General features: G+C 40.4%; 2 protein-coding genes across 9 annotated transcripts in view; one reads left to right on the top strand and one right to left on the bottom strand.

Moving 5' to 3' along the window:
* CEP170 (centrosomal protein 170) overlaps nt 1–10,157 on the bottom strand; it is a 100,046-nt gene extending 89,889 nt beyond the window's left edge. For 4 of the 8 annotated variants that reach the window (XM_068155465.1, XM_068155445.1, XM_068155432.1 and 1 more), the window contains exon 1: nt 9,940–10,156. The gene's annotated coding sequence lies outside the window, so the exon portion shown is untranslated. Of the gene's footprint in view, nt 1–9,939 lie in introns of all 8 variants that reach the window. The other 4 variants (XM_068155454.1, XM_068155438.1, XM_068155437.1 and 1 more) reach the window with 2 other exon arrangements.
* A 453-nt stretch (nt 10,158–10,610) lies between these two features.
* SDCCAG8 (SHH signaling and ciliogenesis regulator SDCCAG8) overlaps nt 10,611–17,429 on the top strand; it is a 117,937-nt gene continuing 111,118 nt past the window's right edge. Inside the window, 4 exon segments of the mRNA XM_068155484.1 lie at nt 10,611–10,890; nt 14,528–14,548; nt 14,551–14,691; nt 14,798–14,880. Coding sequence (XP_068011585.1) covers nt 10,824–10,890; nt 14,528–14,548; nt 14,551–14,691; nt 14,798–14,880 — 312 coding nt within the window. The 5' untranslated portion in view covers nt 10,611–10,823.

The raw sequence follows: 17,429 nt of genomic DNA on the forward strand, positions 1-17,429 counted from the left end.
AATCTAGCACCAAGGCAAAATAGAGCTGGGTTGGAAAGATGGGAAGAACATGGCAGAACCAGGACATAGAATCGTAGCCACAGAATCAGTGTTTGGGGTTGGACGGGACGTATTTTCACTAGGTAGCTCATAGACCCATCCAATCTGGTCTTGAATGTTTCCAGAGATGAGGCTTCTGACATCTCTCTGGGCAAGACAGTGCCCATCTTTGGACAGGCTGCCTTTAAAGTATTGAAAGGCATAAATAAGGTTTCCATTTCTGCTTGGACTGCTATAACAACACAGGTCAGCTGCATCAAATCCACCTAAGCCTCACAGGGCTTCTATTCAGCCAGAGCTATAGTAACAGTAAGAAATATTAATATGAAAATAATTACTCATGCAGTTGTGGTGGATTGAAATTTCCCCTCCAGCATTAACCTTGCCAGACCAACTATGTTAGAAGCAAATGAAAGCTGTATTTACAAGCAAAACTACACTCTACAAAAGAATGCAATGAATATGTACAAAATATACATTATATACAACATTATACAGATACTTACAATTAGCAAACAACACGAAACCCCCCATGGTCAAAGAGACTAGGGAAGCTGTTCCACTGCTGCCCCACCCCCTGTCCCAAGAAAGAAAAGGAGCAGAGAGAAAGCAAGGGTTAGACTTAACTAAAACAACACAGCCAACATCAGCCAAAAAGCAGGTTAATGTCTCCCGACTGAAGCAAGCAGAGAAGAGATCAGAAAAGAGAAAGTATTAGAATAGAATAGACCAGGTTGGAAGATACCTTCAAGATCATCGTGTCCAACCCATCAACCAATCCAACCCACCTAAACAACTAAACCACGGCACCAAGCACCCCATCAAGTCTCCTCCTGAACACCTCCAACAACGGTGACTCCAACTCCACCACCTCCACGGGCAGCCCATTCCAATGGCAAATCACTCTCTCTGTATAGAACTTCTTCCTAACATCCAACTTAAACCTCCCCTGGCGCAGTCTGAGACTGTGTTGTCTTGTTCTGGTGCTGGCTGCCTGGGAGAAGAGACTAACATCCGCCTGTCTACAACCTCCCTTCAGGTAGTTGTAGACAGCAATAAGGTCTTCCCCTGAGTCTCCCCTCCTCCAGGCTAAGCAACCCCAGCTCCCTCAGCCTCTCCTCATAGGGCTTGTGTTCCAAACCCCTCACCAATTTCATTGCCCTTCTCTGGACACGTTCCAGCAAGCCAACATCCTTCCTAAACTGAGGGGCCCAGAACTGGACACAGTACTCGAGGTGCGGCCTAACCAGTGTTTTGGTACAGCCAATTTTATAGCAGATATTTCTCCAATGAATTTGTTTGGAATAATATTTCATTTTCCTTTTTACACCCAATAGTGATTTATTTATATTTTTCTACTTTTCTGCTCAAAATCTGTAACTACATTTTAAAGGCATAGCCTAAACCCACCACAATAGTTTTAAATATTTACCCATTACAGATTAAAGCCATATATTTTTCCACAAGTTTTGGAGTGCATTTTTTTCCTTTTTTTTCCCCTTGCTTCAAGTATTTTTTACAATGCAACACAATCCAATGATCAAATCTTTAGCCTGTCACCTCATGATATACTAATGAAGTCTTTCTTCTAAATCTGCCTTAAATCACTGACCCCAAATGTCTTGAATATCTTGAATATCTTGAAAACAAAGAAAGAATTACTATGGAAATAACTATACAAATAAAATATATAAATAACATCCCTCCAAAAGTACAATGGATAAGAAGAGTATATCACACTGCTTTTCTTGGTTTTGGAATGAAACTGAAACAAGAGAAAACCTCACAAAATATAGGAATTCAAGGATCTTAATCTACTCCTCTCCCAAAGTCTGTTAATCCAGTCTTCTCTCAATGTGCTGTTTCAACTAATTTTGTGAATGGCACTAAAGATAACAGTATGTTTGGATTTTGGTTGTTTGTGGGTTTTTAACTCCATGAAATGTTTCAATTTGCCTCAACTAGGCAAGGAATGACTCAGGACTTCCTGCTTCACGGTCATGTCTTGATGTCAACGTTTCAGCTTTTTTTATTTTACTGCCACCCTATAAAGGGGTTTACTATGTGCTACAGGCTGCCCAAGCAACATAAAACTGAAAATGAATTCACCCTGTCAGACATTTAAGTCAATATCAGTGATATTGAATGGACCAACTGAAAATGGTTATTGTGTAGGCTAAATAAACCAGGTAAATTGAGTCAATGAAAGCAATGTCAGAAGCTCAAACTGAAAAAGCAGCTTCTTGCTTCTTAAGAAACTAGAGGTCATAGCATGATGAAGAAAAACTTTAAAACCTTTGTATTGCGTGCAAATAACAAAACGTAATTCAGACACCAGGAACTGAAGCTGCAGGATAATTTTCCTCTTAGTTCTGTTACTAACACTGACCTCCTCAAAGCAAGTAACCAGGCAGTATTTTGAAATAGTCCACTTGTAATAATCCTGCAAGATATCAGTGCAAACAAGATTCTGAAGCGTCAGTCTGCCCTAAAGAAAGAAGCTGACTGTTGCTAATTGCAGTTTCAGCAACGGAACACCTGAACATGTTTAACTTTCACAGTGGAAGTTGCCAATACAATCAGGCCATAAGAACGGGAAAAAAAAGCAAGAGGATGTGTTTAGTAACAAAATACACATGCATTAATCAAGACAATTACATGAGATTCAGAAGTTGTGAATACTACTGAAAGACATTTCTTCTAGGGAAAAAAAATATAAAAGACACTACTAGATAATGTCATTCCCATAGCTAGCTAAAAAATATTAGGCAGTAATATTATACTGGGCTTTGTACTGCTGTGTAAAAACAGATCTCGCCATACACAGAAGTCATGTGCAATACCTGAAAATTCAATGACTTCAAAATCTGGGGCAGAGAGAAAAATTGTCCGTGCTCAAGGAAATTAAAACAAAAAGTCTGAAGGAGAAATAGAGTCAACAAAACAAGTGAGGTATGAAGATTCATCATAATATAAATTCTATGTGGCAAATTAAATTTAACGGAAGGAACAATACATTTTATGCAATAACTGTCTTGTTTCAAAAATTGTTATTGACAGATTTTAAATATATTTTCCACTGCTCATTCTTGGTCTGTTTGAGATTTTTTTGTTTAATATCTATATTTTGCAATATACTTACTATCTAGCTAATCCATTTTACTAATTCCAGATCTGTGCCAGCAATGTTATCTTTCTTACTCTTCCCCAATTAGGAAGAAAACGGAAGAGAATGAAGCCATGCAGTACCATCTACAGAAGATGGAGGGGAAAAAAGCTCTAAAAAAATCTGCATGTTCACCATAAGCTTCTCTGCAGCTCTGCATGGAAGAAGTAGACACAATTTTCTAAATCAGGAATCTCTTTTCTACAGATGTAAAACAGTCATATGCTTCTGCTCGTCAACTGCTATTCCAGACCTTTATGAATTTGTGCCTCTTTTTGATACACTATATATCTGTACGACTGATATTGGGCACGCAACTGCATTTCTCAGAAGAGCACTCAGCAAGAAAAAATTACATATAGGATTCCTTGCAGTATATTAGGACTAATATAGTCCTAATATAGAAAGTGAGTAATCTAGAAAGTGACTACAAGGTGTGTTTAGAAGCTGATGCTACAGTGTTTGTGATCCAAATGGTAGTTATAACTAAACACATTCATTTTAAGAAACAGGCATGGATTATGACACACTTACAATTAATTAACTTCACTAAGTTTGAGGAAGATTCAATGTAGACTGTCAAAATAAGTGCACTACCCAATTACCTCCAATGTGACCCAATGAAAGTGTGATGACTGAGAAGCATTTAGAGAAGTTTTTGAACAAGCCCTTACTTTTATGCTTATCTGCAAATATTGTAATAGTAAAACAAAATGATCAGAGAGCAATATGATCTGTAACATGAATGTACTGCAGGGCTTCCATAATTCTTATATCAACCACTTGCGAACATTTTTCAAAACTCTGTTAATCCAAAATCTACACCAAGTTGCAGGCTCTCAGTGGCTTTTCTGTGGCCCCATGAATAATTTTTGCTTACAATTCACAAAATATTTGTAATGGCCATTTCCACAATTAATTTAAAGCAAAAATGTGAGCTGTGTTTTTGACTTGTGAATCACCTCAAAAAGCAGTTCTTACAGGAAGGGTCTGACCTTCCCGTTGCATGACTCTGTGCTTTGGAGACCAAGTACAATAAAAAGAAAATACAATCATCTAAAAAAAGGAGAAACAGATGAACAGAAGTGTGATCTTCATTAAAAACACAGAAATGGAGGAGCTTTTTTTGTAACAGCAAAACTATAAAGGAAATAAAGATTTTGATTATTAAATTAAGATAGTACACAGCTAAACATGTATGAGAAACACAGGTCAAAAAAAAAAGGCCATTTTTATTAAATTGTCTTTTAAATAAATAGTTGAAGAAATGCAGACCAAGTGCAAGCAATAATCCCTAATAGAAATGACACTTGACTCAAAAGTTCCAAGTAGAAAATAAATGGAGATTACCAGTGCCTTAGCAAAAAATAGGCTTGCAGCTTTCCTATCTCTCCCTAGGCACCAGGCTATAGCTGTTCTTGAAGAAAAGATACTGGGTTTGAATTAGACCAAAGTTCCACCTGTGGGGCCATTCTTGCATTAATAGGAAAATTCCAAAGGGGTGGGGGGGGAAAGCAGAACAACAATGCTACCCATTAAGTAGTGCCTTCTATTTATTTAGCAAATTAAGTTATAAAACCAAGGAACATAATTCCTGACATCAAGGTTCCTGCAATGATATAGCTCCACAGGACTAAAAAAATCCGTTAAGTCACAGTAAGCATAGGGAGAAAGTAAGATAAATGAAAGCAAGAAAAATGCACATTCATGAGAAAACAGAAAAGATACCACAACATATCAACTTCTTGAATTTTTCATCCTAAACTTGAAATATAATTGACAATGAGAAGATAAATATGAGAGAATTGAAAAGGCCTTGGCTTTGAACACAGAACAAAATGCATATTTAGATGGTCAAATATTTGCAATTCAACAGAAGGATCATCAACAAAATTGAATATTCAAGCATGTAATTTTGAGGAAAAAGTTATAAATGCATCTGATGTAATGTATTCAGTGTATTGCTACATTCAGTCCATAATAGTTAGCTAATGGATTGATTACAAGTTCTTCATCCAATACCACAGCAGAAGACTAACAAAATAGCCTATACACACAAAAAAACCCAACATCTTGGAAATGCCAGGGAGCAGAAGCATTTCTGTTGTTATTGCTCTGAAAAGCTCACTAATTGCAGTTCTTCCTGTAAAGAAACAAAATGACCAGAACATCTTTTGAAATGAGATCTGGAAAGCCTATCATACAGACTGTAGAAGATTCAATTATTTGTCAAGGAATATAACCTATTGGTTTCATGGAACAGATCAGAATATAAAACATTTCACTTCATAAAACCAGAAACAAGTAAACAGAGGACCTTCTTACAAAACTGCCAATCCTTGCAATAAAAACAGCAGGAGAAACTGAAGGAGCTTGACGGTACTAGAGCTGCAGTTGTTGAATCTGAATCACCTCAATGGGCTCACACCAGTTGGATCTCTAAAAAGCACTTAGGCTAAGACAGTCTGTTTTTCAATATCAATTTCTAAGAGTAGAAAAACAGAAGAAGCAGCAAAATTGACAAATATGTTGAGCTCACATAGAAAGTAATACGTTTTATTGAATATTCAGGAGATGAAAAGAGAAAAGATGCTTCATCTCTCTGTTAAAGAGTAAAACCAATTTCTCTAAACATATATCAAATAACACTGTTCTACAATTCACAAAACTCACACACTACAAAATTAGCAAGCAGGTAAAAAATTAAAAACTTATAGCCTTAATTTCTGTGAAAAGAAAGATAAAAGTATCAGCCAATGAGACACAAAAATCCTGCTTTTCTTTATACTAAGCCACACAACACCACTTACCACTCCCTCCCGACTGACTTTGCAGAGGAAGAGTTTTCATCCTGTGGTATGTTCTGAATATCTAGTCTGTAGCTGTGGACATTTTACACATGAAGGACTGTAATTCAAGTCTAACAGTAAGCAGAAACCTAGCATTTTAATTTGTTTCTTTTGGATTTGCACAGAAGCTACTCCTTTTGTGACCACAGTAATCCACTGTGGCACAAGGGACAGACAAATTGGGCAGTTTAAGCAGTACCTTTTGTACTGGGAAAGGGAATATTCCCTTCTTTCACACTGCAGTTCCCATTCTATATACTTGCTCTGGCACTCATTAGAGAACAAAATAAGATAACTTAATTTGCTAACCCACAGGAGGAGGGGGAAAAAAAAACATATTTTAAAACAATCAAGCAAAATAAGAAGTAAAGACAGTTTTCCACCAGGTTAGTCATGTGAATCCACTCCTCATGTACTTATGAATGTACCAGAGGTAAGGGGATAGAGCACTACAGCAATGTACCAAAACCAGAAGACAGTAACTAGGATTAATCCATGCAAAGCAAAGCATTAAGCATAAGATATAAAAATTGCTAGTCAGTCTTTTTAACACCCACCTATTCCCAAACTTACTTCTTCAAAGAGCATGCATGGTACGCTTCAACTTCAGTGATGAAGCACTGAGTACCTTCTTGAACACAGGTCTCCCTCTCTGACATCTAATGATTTAGATATGTTTATGATATCAGCAATCTAGTAAAATATGCTTGTGGGTTTTATTTGAAACTTCCAGGACAACCTGCTTTTTACATATGCAATAAAAAAAATAGTTTAAAATACATGGGCTTATGAAGGTCAAACTAAATTTCAATTAAAATGAAAATAAAAAACCAGCTGCATAGCTTTCTGAGGGTAGTCAAAACTACACTACAAGGATGAGCCATGTATTTGCAATTTATTTCAACATTTTAACGCATGTATAACTGTACTTTAGATACACAATGCTGTTCAAAAAGCAGTTTGTACTCTCTTCCCACCCTAATTTGCATGCGTTATATTGTAGTTTAAGTCACATCATCACATACTATTTTTTCCCCAGGACAGCTGCCTCATTCACATCGTGCACTGAAGGAAGCTGCTGTCTGTAGATCAGTCCACTGAAAAATGTGCAGATCTACAATAATCAGTATCAGAACACAATAAATTAAGGTATTCCTTAATAGCATGATAAATAACAGAACTGAAGACTCTACAGGCTCACTCAGCACTATAAGGTACCTTAGAAGAGATACACATATCTAATGGTAGCTCCCAGTTAGCAAATTTAAAACTCCAACCTCCAGAAGAAAATTTCAAAGTCTCCTGATGACAACCATACCAATTTTTACTACATTTTGTAGCATGTTCATCAAAGAGGGGGAAGTGCATGTCATTGTGTCCTTTCACAATCTCACAAGTGCTAGAAGCAGATAAGAAGATTTCTGCAAGTATGTTCTGCTATCTTCACAGATTAAACACCAGAATCACCTGGTCAAAACTCTCTAATGAAACCCAGAATTTCACAGATTTTCTTGGCTTTCTAGCTAAAGTATAAACAATCCTTTTACCTCGTTTCCTTTCTGCCTGCAAATCTAATAAATACAGTGCTAATATGGAAACTGTCAGAAGACTCAAGGATATACTATGGTATCAATATGCATAAAATACCCTTTTCCTGCATTTGCAAGAACTGAAAACAGTATTTCAAAATCAGTTTCTACTCAAGCCTCATGTTTTATTCCAGCCATTCAAGACAGCATTTTCCTAGCTTCCTCCTACAAGTGAACATAAATTTTTCCAGTTCACTTTCGTAACTTGGTTCTTTCCTGGCTTGCATGTTATCAATAGAATTGTTAAAAAAATTATGCCTGCCAAGTCTGCTGCAGCTGATGAAGCACAATATAACATGACCACATGCTTCACAAAAGTCAGTACAGATATGGTAAGCATTCACCTGTCAGGGAAAAAAAAAAAAGGCAGTACCATGACAAAGCTAATTTTTGCATCAACTTTTATCCAGACGTTTCTCTTGTAAAGATTTTTGTCCATTTTGTCCTTTACAAAAACGTTATAGTATTGAGACTTTAACAAAATTCTGTGTCCTCAGCTACACTATTCATCCATTCTTCCTGACCCCCTTCAGACAGAAAAAAAAACAAAAACCCTCAACAAATAAACAACAAAACACTTACATGAAAGCAAAAACGAGTTTAGAAAACAGCAAAGAGTAAGAGAAGATTCTTTGTGGTATTTTTGTTTAACATTTTCTCCCTTAAAATAAAATATAAATTTGAGGAGCTTCCATACTAAGAGTGCAGTTCCAGCAAGACAAACTTCTCGGCATCTGGACATAAAGTAATTGCCAACGGAAATTAATCATAGGAAATCACAGTATAGTTAATCATGTCTTGGTTCACTTTGCAAAACTGTCCTGTCCCATGGATCATTTTACAGTCAACCCAGAGCCAAGTACACTGTCACAATGTCTTGAATGGCATTACTAAGGATTACTAAAGATGATCATCGCAATGCTAGAACTGGTTTTATTCTGTCAAAGTAGTTAAATATCTTATGAGTGCTTCTGCTTTCAAACAGACAGCAATTTCTTGGAAGTACTTATCAGTGAATAGTCTCTGTAATCTCGTCATAAAAACGCAATTCTTGCGTATCTTTATTATCACCAGCATAGCAACTACATCCCATTTTTTACATAAATCCGTAAAAACTGATGGACTACGTGTCAGCTCATCTTAAAAGCACTTAAAATAACGCCCCAAAGGCTGGCCACCAGCGCACACCATTCCCAGCCTCGTCACCAGTGAGCTCCCTGGGGATGGAGCCCACACTGATGACACCCAACGGCCATCGTGCGCGCCTCGCCCAACCACTGCCGCTAGAGCTCTAAGTGCGCAGGGAAGTGAGGGCGGAGGAGGGCTCCGGCGCCCGCCTCGACGCTAGCTCTTCTGCTGCAACGCGCTTTCAGCTCAAAAATCGCCATCGGGATTTTGTTAGCTCAGTAACCCATTCGTTTCCATGTCAGAAAGACAAAGTGTACCCGGGTCTGCTTCTTGCCACCAGGAACAAAACCCGTTGTTTTCCCCATGAAATGCCTCAAAACAGAAAAGATGATGCTTTCAACAGCAGAGGATTTTTGAATGCAGAAGACCGACCTCTTCGGGTGAGAATACTCAGTAACAGAGAAGGCAAAACCAACTGGTTTTCTTCATCAGAAAACATCTGTAAAGGACGAGGGTAAACACCGCGTTTTAAGTGAACGGTATCACTTGTTTTTTAATTTGGAGAAACATGCCACCCCCAGCCGCAGAGAAGCTTGTGAAACAGCAACAACCAAGAAATTATTAATTTTTTTTTTGATTAAAAAATCTCTGGAAACGTCCGCTCGAATCACGGAAATCCGCCTGCGGGAAGGGAGGCAGGCTGAGAAGCTCCCATGTCCGCGCCACGGGAGGCTGGGTGGGTGTGCCTGCCGTGGCGCCCCCGGCCGGGCGGCCTCTGGGCGGCGAAGCGCCTAGGGGCAAGGGAGTCGCCGACAACAGGACCAGCAGCTCCGCCCGCATCCAGTCTGTGCCGATGCCCCTGGGGCAGCAGCAGATGCCGCCGCTGGCCCCGCCACGCTTACGAGAAGAAAGGAGGGCGGGGGAGCGGAGAAGCCTCCAGACGCAGCAGGAACGGGGGAAGGGGCTATGTCCAAACCTTGTGGTGTACTAACGCCTCCTCTGCCGCTCTCAGCCCCTGCCGGACAGCGAAATGTCCCGGCAGCCGAGAGCCGCCTGACACAATAGGCAGCGGGCGAATAGAGGAGCGGACAAACGGCGCGACTCCGGCCCGTCACCCCGTCACGGTTCCCGCCCGACCCACGGCCAGGGCAGCAACATCCTCACTCACCCTCCTTCGAGGAGGTTCGCCGGGCAAGGGCAGAGGCCGTCCCTAGTGCTGGTTCCGCCGCCGGTGCTCACTGAGCCGGCATCCCCGCAGGGCGGGGGCGGGGCGCTCCAGTCGGTGTCCCTGTGGCAACGGCTCCAACGTTATTCCCTGCACATAGCGGCTCACGGGCAGAGCGAGGCACGGCGCTGCGCAGGCGCCGCCCGAGCTCACACAATGCGGGGGACAGCGGTGCGCAGGCGTCAAGTGCCGAGCGGCGGAGAAACCGAACTACGCCTGCGCCAGCCACAGACAATAGCGGTCTCCGCGCCGACCACCGGGTGCTTACTGGGCACGCGTTGGAGTACGCGGTGGTGGCGGAGCGAAAAGAGCACTTCCCCCTCCTGTCCCCCTTAGCCATGATTGGGCTTGCGCTGTTCTCAGCTGCTGCGGGCCTCAAGACGTGGGCGGAAGAGCAGTGCTGCGCGCAGGCGCGAATGCAGCTGTAACTCGCAACAAAAGAGAGAGGTTACTATCATTCTCTTCCCGCGGCCGGTCCGGGACGGCAGAGATAGGCGACCATCAGGGACTCCACCTCCCAAAGCGCCCAGCGCAGTGCGCTGCATGCTGGGACATGTAGTTTTCCCGCACAAAACTTAGCCCGGAGGCGTGGCTGGCCCTTAGCGTCGCCACGTTCAGCTGTGGTTAGGGTGGCGAGTAGTAACGGCCCGCGCTGAGACGCCAGAGGAGGTCTCCGCACGGTGGAAGTTGTGGTGTTTCCGGGAGCCTGAAGCGTTTCTGGAGCACAGGAAGGAAGAGCCCTTGGAACTGCTGTTACTCACCAGCGCTGCGGGGCCCCGCTGTTTAGGGCAGCGCCGGTTACTGCCTAGGTAGTCGGCGGTGTCCCCATGCGCGTGCCCCGCGGGGAGCCCTCCCTGGAAGGGCCCCTGGAGCGGTACCAGAGGCGCTTCCAAGGTGAGCGGACGCTGCTGCGGCAGGGCAGTGGAGGGTGAAGGCGCGCATACTTCTCCCGCTGGCCATTCTCACTTTAGCCGCTTTCCAGTTTTGCTACAAGGATTGAGGTACCCGGCTGTCCTGTACCCAGCAGAGCGCCCGTGGGCGATAGAGCCGGGGGTCCCGAATGTCCTGCCGCTTTCTGGGGCGGCCGGGCAGGGGTAGCGCGGCCCGCACTTCATCGGGGCAGCTGTTGGGGAGAATAAAGTTGTTTCTGGTCTTCCCGAAACTCAGTCGCTGGTGCAGTTAGTTCAGTCGCTGGTGCAGTTAGTTCAGTCGCTGGTGCAGTTAGTTCAGTCGCTGGTGCAGTTAGTTCAGTCGCTGGTGCAGTTAGTTCAGTCGCTGGTGCAGTTAGTTCAGTCGCACGTAGTTGTCTGGTCGTAACTTTACCAGCCTTCAGACTGTCTCCGACTAGTCTGTGTTGAAATTCTGAATGCTAATAGGTAACTGATAGGTACATCACCCTGCTTGGCGAGTAAATTTATATTCTGGACACAGTGCCCACATAACACATGTCATTACGCTAGTGAATTAAATGTACTGTTGCAATGTAGGAAACGTAATTGCACAAAGGTAAAACAATAGCAATGTTTTCAAGTAGGTATTTCATAAGCGATTCTTAGCAAGTATTATATATTCTCAAAATAGCATCAATTCTTTGCACCGGGGATAGTTTTTATGGGGTCCATTTTACACATGCTGTTCAACTGTTGTGGAAGTGAACGTTAGCTATTCAGTGTAAACTTTATTATTATTATTAGAATAAACCAAACCAGGTTGGAAGAGACCTTCAAGATCATCGTGTCCAACCCATCAACCAATCCAACCCACCCAAACAGCTAACCCATGGCACCAAGCACCCCGTCAAGTCTCCTTCTGAACACCTTCAATGACGGCGACTCCACCACCTCCCCGGGCAACCCGTTCCATAGCGCAATCACTCTTTCTGTATAAAACTTCTTCCTAAAGACCATCAGAAACTAGTAACTCCCAGTTTCCGGGTAGTGAGTGTTTTGCTTATGGCAGCAGCTTTGTGATTTGGAAATCAGCAAGCGTATGAGAAACTTTGGCAAACGTGTGATGAAGCTTTCAAAAATGCGGTGACACTGCAGAAGCAGGAAAGCACAGTCAAAAATAGTAGACTTCAGTGTGCTATTGAGAATTATTTTTGTGTTCTTCATTACTGTTGTTCAGTATATTTATGTTACCTTTGAAGATAAAATAGTAGTTTGGAATTCAGAAGCTGTAATATTACAAAGAGGGAGTGGTTCTGAGAGAAGCTGTGTATAGGTTTGTCTTCTTTGGTTAGGTGTTCTTTACTGCCCATAGAGGAAATAGTGATACTCTTGGATTCTCCGACAGCTCTACAGTGAATGGGAAAAGGAAAGAATTCTGTTGCTATCAGATGACATACCAGATAATAATGGATAGTGAACACTTCCTGGCAACAGTTTGATAAGTATTTAAGACATTGCATCGATGAGATAATTCTTACCATTTCTCAATTTGCTCTCCTATTCTCATGGTGTCCTAGAATGCTCAAAAAGAGATGAATAGTTTAAATATACCAGTAGAGAAATATTTGACCTAAATCTCTCTATTTTTTGTCTTTTTTTTTTTAGTTATTGCCTTGTGAATTCTATTTCAGTTTGTTACAAAAAGTATTTGTTTTAAATGTGCTTTTAATGTTGTCTTGTACCTTAACTTTATTAAAGGAATAGCCTAAAATCAAAAGAAGTGGCACAAGTCATCTTGGGACTTGGCTTTAAAAATGGGTACTGCGAGAAGATTAATAGATCAGACAGGTCAAGATTTTATAGAAACTTGTGTTGCTAAAAAGTGAGGGGTGCCTGGAATGCTAGACTGAAAACCATGCTCTTAAATACAATTATATTTTGAGGGGGATGTTTGTTTTATAAACTCTTGGTAGGTTACAACCAAGCAGAGAAAAAGACTGAAAAGGGTTGTGAAAACCATTACAGTGGGGGAGGAAATCAATTTCCCTGCATGATATGAGCTTGAAAATGAAGGTAGAAACAATAACTTTTTGTTTTCTGAACTGCTATTCATCTTTGGAAGAAAGTAACTCTTTGTAATATGTATTATACTCTGAGGCTTGCCTTCTGAATTACACCTTGCAAATGCTTAACTGTAATAATTTTCCAATAAAAGATGTTACTCTTGTCCTACAAGAATGAAATTCCTGTTCTGTAGGCATTTATACCTAAATGGACCTAGGGGAAAATAATCCTCCAACTACTTCAGGGCTAAATAAAGAAAATCATAGATGGTTTGTGTTTCTGAAAATCGAGTATGATTTTGTGAATGTGGGCTTTTCTTTAATTGTAAATTATTAATAACTGTTAGCTATTAATGTAAGTTTTTCTGATGCAGGATATTTTTGACTGGTAGTGCCAAATTACTTTGTGAAATGTAAAAGAAACATGTCGTCTTACATTCTTGAAGTAGCTGTGAATTGTGATGGAGGACTCTCGATGGGGATGTACACGCTGACTGATATTTGGGTCATTTTCTTGTTTCTCTTGGTAAAACAGTAGAACTTAAAGAACCTCCTTTGTTAAACATTGCATAAAGCCATGCTACTTAGGGTACTGCTCTTTCTTTTCTAGTTAATGTATACGTAACTTAAAGGGAAAAGAGATGAAATGCTCATATCCCTTTGTACACGAGCAATTGAAAGGAGGTAGTTAGTTGCCTGAGGTCCTATGGTGTAAACTAGGAATACTATCTGAAACCAAGCCCATATTTTCTGGTTCCTCATCCGGTTGCAAATTCTCAGTTGCAAATTCTTCAAGATTCTTTTCTAAGATGTTGGAGATATCCAGGTGTATCAGAGCAATATGGCATTTATTATTGGAAAGTTTTCGATTTTTATGAAGTCAGTTAACTTAAAAAAACAAACCACAAGAAAAAGGAATACAGGAGAAAATTTATTGAGAATGAAAAAATACCATTACACTTCAGTAAATCGATTAGTTCTTGAAAGTGTTCATAAAAATGCTTGTATTTATCTGGAAGGAGAATGAGTGTTACTGTTCATTTTCCACACTTGCTCAGAGGTCATCAGACTTTATTGGTTTATGTTGGCTCAGTTTGAACGTTTACTTCCTTTACCTTTCTTTTTCAGTTATGCTATACTTTATGTGTAGTGGTGCCATTAGAATTCAAAAATAATTGTCTCTGGGGTCTAATCCTGCACATTGTATGAAGTGAGCTTTAGGTTCATTAGAAAGTATCAAAGCTGTGTATGCTAGGAAATGTTTTAGGGTCAAGTATATTGTTACTTGTGCTGCTGTAGAGGCCTTATGTATTGGCAGGCTAAGGTGCTATATATAGCTTTTTCTTTCAAAATGTAGTGAATCTTTCTTCTGCAAATTTTAGCATACAGTAGCTGTCCCTGCTGTTTGCATTAAGTAATGGCTTTCAGTGACTGAGTTTAGATCAGGTAGTCAAGTAGACAGATGGTGAATGCTTTTAGTTCCCCCTCGTTTTTTTTTTTTAATTTAAAATGCCAGTAGGTAATTACTCTGTTTTCCGGTGTTTATTGTGGCTAATGATGTGCTGTTTTTCTCTTCAGAGCGCGCTAGTGAAAGCATCCATTGATGAAAGGTGCCTTAGAGGAAAGAAAGTTTGCAGAGGGTGAGGGTGAAGTTGCATTTGACCAGTCCTCTATGGACAAGGACAGTGATGATGTGGACAGTGGAACTGAAGCCTGGCAGGAGCTGCAGCACAGTGAGGCAGGTAAAATTACTCTGAAAGCAAATAGTCCAAAAATATTTAGAAATCAGTAATTTCAACGTAAAAAGTAAATGTCTTTTGGTAATTTTGTTTTTTATTCTCTTCCTAGTTAATCAGCTTAAACTTTTGTTGCAAGATCAAGAAAGAGTGGAGAATGAAGTCTCTCCGTCAAGAAGGAAGGTGTTATTCTGTGTATGTTTCTTCTTCTTTCTTGTGTTGTTGAAATGAATGGTATACAGGATGAGATCAGCTTCCAGTGTGCAAGAAGAGAAAGAAGCCCTAAATAATATTTATATTCTGAAACAGAAGAGATTCCTCAGGCTATAGCCAGAATTTGGTATGCTTATGACCGTAGCAAAAGAGACACTGTAATAGAATTTAGACTTTTTTCCTCCTGTGTTGCAGTGTGTGTCACAATCCATATTACTTTCATCCTCATCCTCCTCTTTTTTAATTCTTTTTCTATCTAACCTTTATCTAATAGTTTGTTTTGGAAAGAGCTGGAGTGACTACATAGACAAATCTTTGTAAAAGTAGCCTGTTTTCCTTTCACTGTACTATAAGGATTATCAAGGGCGTTATGCCATAAATGTGCTTTTTGTTTAAAGGATTAGAGATGTTCATGTAACAACAGGTTTTGTAGCTCTCTGTCAATGTTTTATACCCTTATGTGCACGTCTCGTATTTAGCCCCTTCTGCAGCAAAACGGCAAAGTGTGTGCAATGGACAGATGATTTACAGTGCAACTGCTAGATGCTATTATCCTTATAGGTGAATAATTCAAAGGCATTGTTCTATCTTTTGGCCTCTTCTGACTACTTCTGATTTATACTAAGCACACCAAGCAGCTTTCTGCTGTCAGAGTTGAATTACCAGCAGAAGAATCTAAAACCTATCTTCCTGCCGTGATGCTTTGAGCCTGTATAATGAGCTGTGGTGGGTTGAAAATTCCCCCCCAACATTAATTTTGCAAGACCATCTCAGTTGGAAGCAAATGAAAGCTGTATTTATAAGCAAAACTACAATGTACAATGCAATGAATATGTACAAAATACAGAGTATTTACATATATTTACAGGAATTTACAATTAATAAACAGCACAAGAACCACCCCTTTCCAAAGAATAGACTAGAATAGAATTAACCAGGTTGGAAGAGACCTTCAAGATCATTGAGTCCAACCTATCATCCAACACTAATCAACTAACCCGTGGCACCAAGCACCCCATCAAGTCTCTTCCTAAACACCGCCAGTGATGGTGACTCCACCACCTCCCTGGGCAGCCCATTCCAATGGCCAGTCACTCTTTCTATGAAGAACTTCATAACGTCCAGCCTAAACCTCCCCTGGTGCAGATTGAGACTGTGTCATCTTGTTCTGGGGAGGTGCACCCGCTTCTCCCCCCCACTCTGCTCCTCTCCCTACTTCTTGTACGCAAAAAGGACAAGAGACAGAGCAGAGAAGTTGTTAATACCAGTCACAACAAAGCAGAGCGGTCAAGGTCAGTAAAGCCGGGAGAAGCACCAGCTGGAGCTGAAGGAGCAAAAAGAGAAAAAGATTGTTTTCCAAATTAAATCTTAAGGTAGATACCTCTCCAATGGGATCGTTTAGACCTATTATTATTATTTTCCTTTTTACACCCAATGGTGATTTATTTACATTTCACTACTTTCTGTTCAAGATCTCTGTAAAATTTTAAAGGCATAGCCTAAAACTACCACATGAGCCTAGTTGTACTTTTCTTTCATTGAGAAGTTTTATTTAAAATTTGTAGCAGTTTTTTGAGTATTCTAAAATCCATTTGTTTAGTCTGATTGGCCTACCTGGTACTGTTGCTTCATAGTAGTGGAGGATAGAATTAAGTGTTTTGTATCTCAGAGGAGCAGGGCATCATTGGTTGATTCGGACATATGTGAACCAGTATTAATTTGTATTTAGCCTTTGGAGGAAAGGGAAAGCATCTCTTAATTCATGTTGGCCATAGTATTTTATTTATATTGGAAGATTCTAGTAGAATGGAAAAATTCAGGAAACAGGATGTTATGGTTTTTCTAAGAAATATGATAGTCTTTTCTGGGAGTAGATTAAAGGATGGAGGAATAAATAGAAAACAGTGGCATTTACTTTATTGATAAAGCACTGTCCCTTTTTTTCCTCTTGAAGTTTTCAATGAGAGGGATTCTGTGAAGTAACACCCTTATTGTCCTTTTTAACTCTCTTCTACTGTTTGCTAACCAGGATGTGAAATTGTTTTGGAGATGTACCAAGTATAAAGCTACAAAAATGTGGAAGTACCGAAGTGCACACACACCACAGAAATGCAAACCCTTATGAAACCTCAAACTTGCTTGGTGGTTTGCTGGAGTAGAAATAGTTCTTGCACAAGAAGAATCAGATTCCCTAAAGGCCAAAGGAAAGTAAACTTAGATTATGAGTAATCTTAAGTTTTTGCTTTGAATTATACTGAAATACCTAATGAGTACCGAATAGTAGATGACCACATATATATTTCAAAGAAAGTATTCTGTTTAGTAAACTTTACAATATTGTCTTAAAGTTCTCTTCTGTTGCCCTTGGCTGAAAGTTGCACTAAGCGTCACATGAGTGTGTACACAGAAACATCACAGAATGTTAGGGGTTGGAAGGGAACTTGGATCACCATTAAGTCCAAGAGGACCACCTGGAACAGGAGCATATGTTAGTCAGAGGGTAGAAAGGCTCTGCAGAGGGACCTTGACCG

Source organism: Melanerpes formicivorus, unplaced genomic scaffold (genome assembly GCF_026170545.1).
Source record: "Melanerpes formicivorus ecotype bairdi unplaced genomic scaffold, bMelFor1.0.p_v2 SCAF_2, whole genome shotgun sequence".
NCBI lineage: Eukaryota > Metazoa > Chordata > Aves > Piciformes > Picidae > Melanerpes > Melanerpes formicivorus.